The 2,278-nt window shown below is 37.8% G+C and overlaps 1 protein-coding gene across 1 annotated transcript in view; it reads right to left on the bottom strand.

Annotated features, from left to right (window-relative positions):
- LOC107710660 (liprin-alpha-2-like) overlaps window positions 1–1,958 on the bottom strand; it is a gene marked incomplete at its 3' end in the record, with an annotated part of 51,029 nt that extends 49,071 nt beyond the window's left edge. The window contains exon 1 of the mRNA XM_016515490.1: window positions 1,921–1,958. Coding sequence (XP_016370976.1) covers window positions 1,921–1,938 — 18 coding nt within the window. The remainder of the gene's footprint in view (window positions 1–1,920) is intronic.
- Window positions 1,959–2,278: the final 320 nt, after the last annotated feature.

A 2,278-nucleotide genomic window follows, 5' to 3' on the forward strand; every position in this document is an offset into this window, starting at 1 on the left:
GTGTCTCGTTCCCTTCGGGGAACCATGGTTACATACACGTGCACCTTTAGTTTTCTCTTCCTCTTCTCTAAAGCAGCGCTGCATGGCCCCACCCCCTTTGCTGCCTTTTCCTGAGGGCGGGGTTTATCTGGGTTTGTAATGTCACGAACCCGGGAAGTAACTTGTTGTAGTCTCTACCAGCCGTTTTTGTAGGCATTAAACTGCCAGAATTTTAAAAGACGATATCTCCGTTTGCACTGAACTTTCAGCTTCGTAACTTTGCAGATATTGTTTATGCTCAAACAGCAACATTACACACTAATTAACGTTAAAAAAGTGAAATCGCAATGAACCACCCCTTTAAGAATACCAACTCACTATAAACAGTAATAGAGGAGCCATCAATCATGTGACTGATGATCACTAATGATACTATATACTCAATCTGTGTCACTTTTACATGCTTTACAGATTACAGATTCTGTGTGAAATATAGAGGACTAAAGAAGGATGAATCTGAAAAGATGTTTTTAGGGGTTTCTGAATGACAGGGAGTCTGAACCAAGAGCATCGTTGCAGTGCCCTTTCATGCTTTATTTACAGACCCAGTCAGTCATGTGTTGCTTTGAGATGGTACTGACAAACAGAGTGACGGCTCTTTGACTGACTCTCACACTTGCCGGAGGACAACCAAAGCTTGTGTGACACTGGCTTTGCTCAACAGAATCAAAAATCAACTTTAAGATCAGCACTGAATGCAGGCGCTTATGACTGCCGGACATCTTACAAGTAACTTTGTAGTAACATCCTGTGTGTAAATTTCTGAGAACACCTCAAGCCCTATGGATAACATCTGAGACTTGTTGTTGAATATGAAAGACAACGATTTTAACATTTACCACTTGCAATTGCAATGGACGTCTATGAGGCAAGTATAGCAGTTAAAAAAGCAAAGAATGTTTTTTTTAAAAGCACTTTATTTTATTATTTCTTTAGTTTTTATTTGAAAAAAGAGAACTGAGCATTACATTTGCATAAATTGTCCTTTTTTTGTCTGTTATTGTAAAAGATTTGCACAGTCATTACACAATTTGTAAGACTGAATATAACTTTACACTGACAAGGTTCATAAGCAGTGCCTCATAGACTTCCACAAATGTTTCAGATGTTTTTTTAATACATCAGACTTCAGACACATAAAGCCTAAAATCAGACACGACTGAATGACCTAATACAGCATCACAGAGGGCAAACATTATGACAGACAGTGCCGTGAGGATAGTGAGGTATAGGATTGTGCTGAGAAAATGAATGCCACCTGAGTTTAGGAATTAATGCAAACTCACACACATGTGCACATGTACACACATACAGGATGAATGGACTACTGTTAATGCAAAGTCACAGCACAATTGCCAAGGCCTTGGTGGACTCAGGTTAATCACAAGGGCGAACTGGCCCCATTCATCATCATTTTTAAAGAACATAGCGCATTGCATACATTTATTGTTTTTCCACAAAATGAGGTCATACAATAAAAACTTTCACTAGTACAGGAATAAAACTAGCCTGAATAAACAAAAAATTTGATTAGGGACTTTCCAATTTCATCAGGAAGACAACACTGAACATGAACCTATGACCATGATTTTAATGAATTTAATTTGTAATTTAATCCATGCAAAATGCTGATTTTTAAAGCTCAAAGAGTCAAATGTACAGAGCAGCAGGAGTCAGAAAGGTCAAAAATAGTAATAGAATTTGGTAATAGAATTTGAGAAGATGCTATATATTAGCTCATTAGACCCCAAATGTTTTTTTATGAAGTATTTTATGTACCCACTATAGCTTCATACTTCACCAGCACCAGTAAATGAATCAGAGGGTTTCGGCCTTAACCTGAATCCACCAAGGTTTCATGCTTCAAACAACAACGCAAACCTTTCTTGAGGCCGTCATCTTGGAGCACGGTAGCAGAATTCAGAAGTCTACCCCTTCTGAAGAGGAAAAGCATGCATGAAAGAAAAAAATGAAAGAAATAGATAAGGAAAAGCAGATATAGCATGCAAAAACAAGACATGGCGTCTAGGTTTGTGAGAAAATTGATGTCATAACAAAAAAGATGAAAAATTAAGGATGACACTGTAAAAGTGAGTGAAGAGATGTCTAGTTGTGTTCAGAGGAAGAAGATTAAAGGAAGCAGTCACTGACTTGAGGGCACTCTATTGGTTTCAAAGTACTATGCAACTCAAGTCAAACCTATTGTTCACACAATCATTGGTTTCATATCCCTGCAAGT

The sequence above is a fragment of the Sinocyclocheilus rhinocerous genome, unplaced genomic scaffold, assembly GCF_001515625.1.
Source record: "Sinocyclocheilus rhinocerous isolate Xijiao unplaced genomic scaffold, SAMN03320098_v1.1 scaffold357, whole genome shotgun sequence".
Taxonomy (NCBI): domain Eukaryota; kingdom Metazoa; phylum Chordata; class Actinopteri; order Cypriniformes; family Cyprinidae; genus Sinocyclocheilus; species Sinocyclocheilus rhinocerous.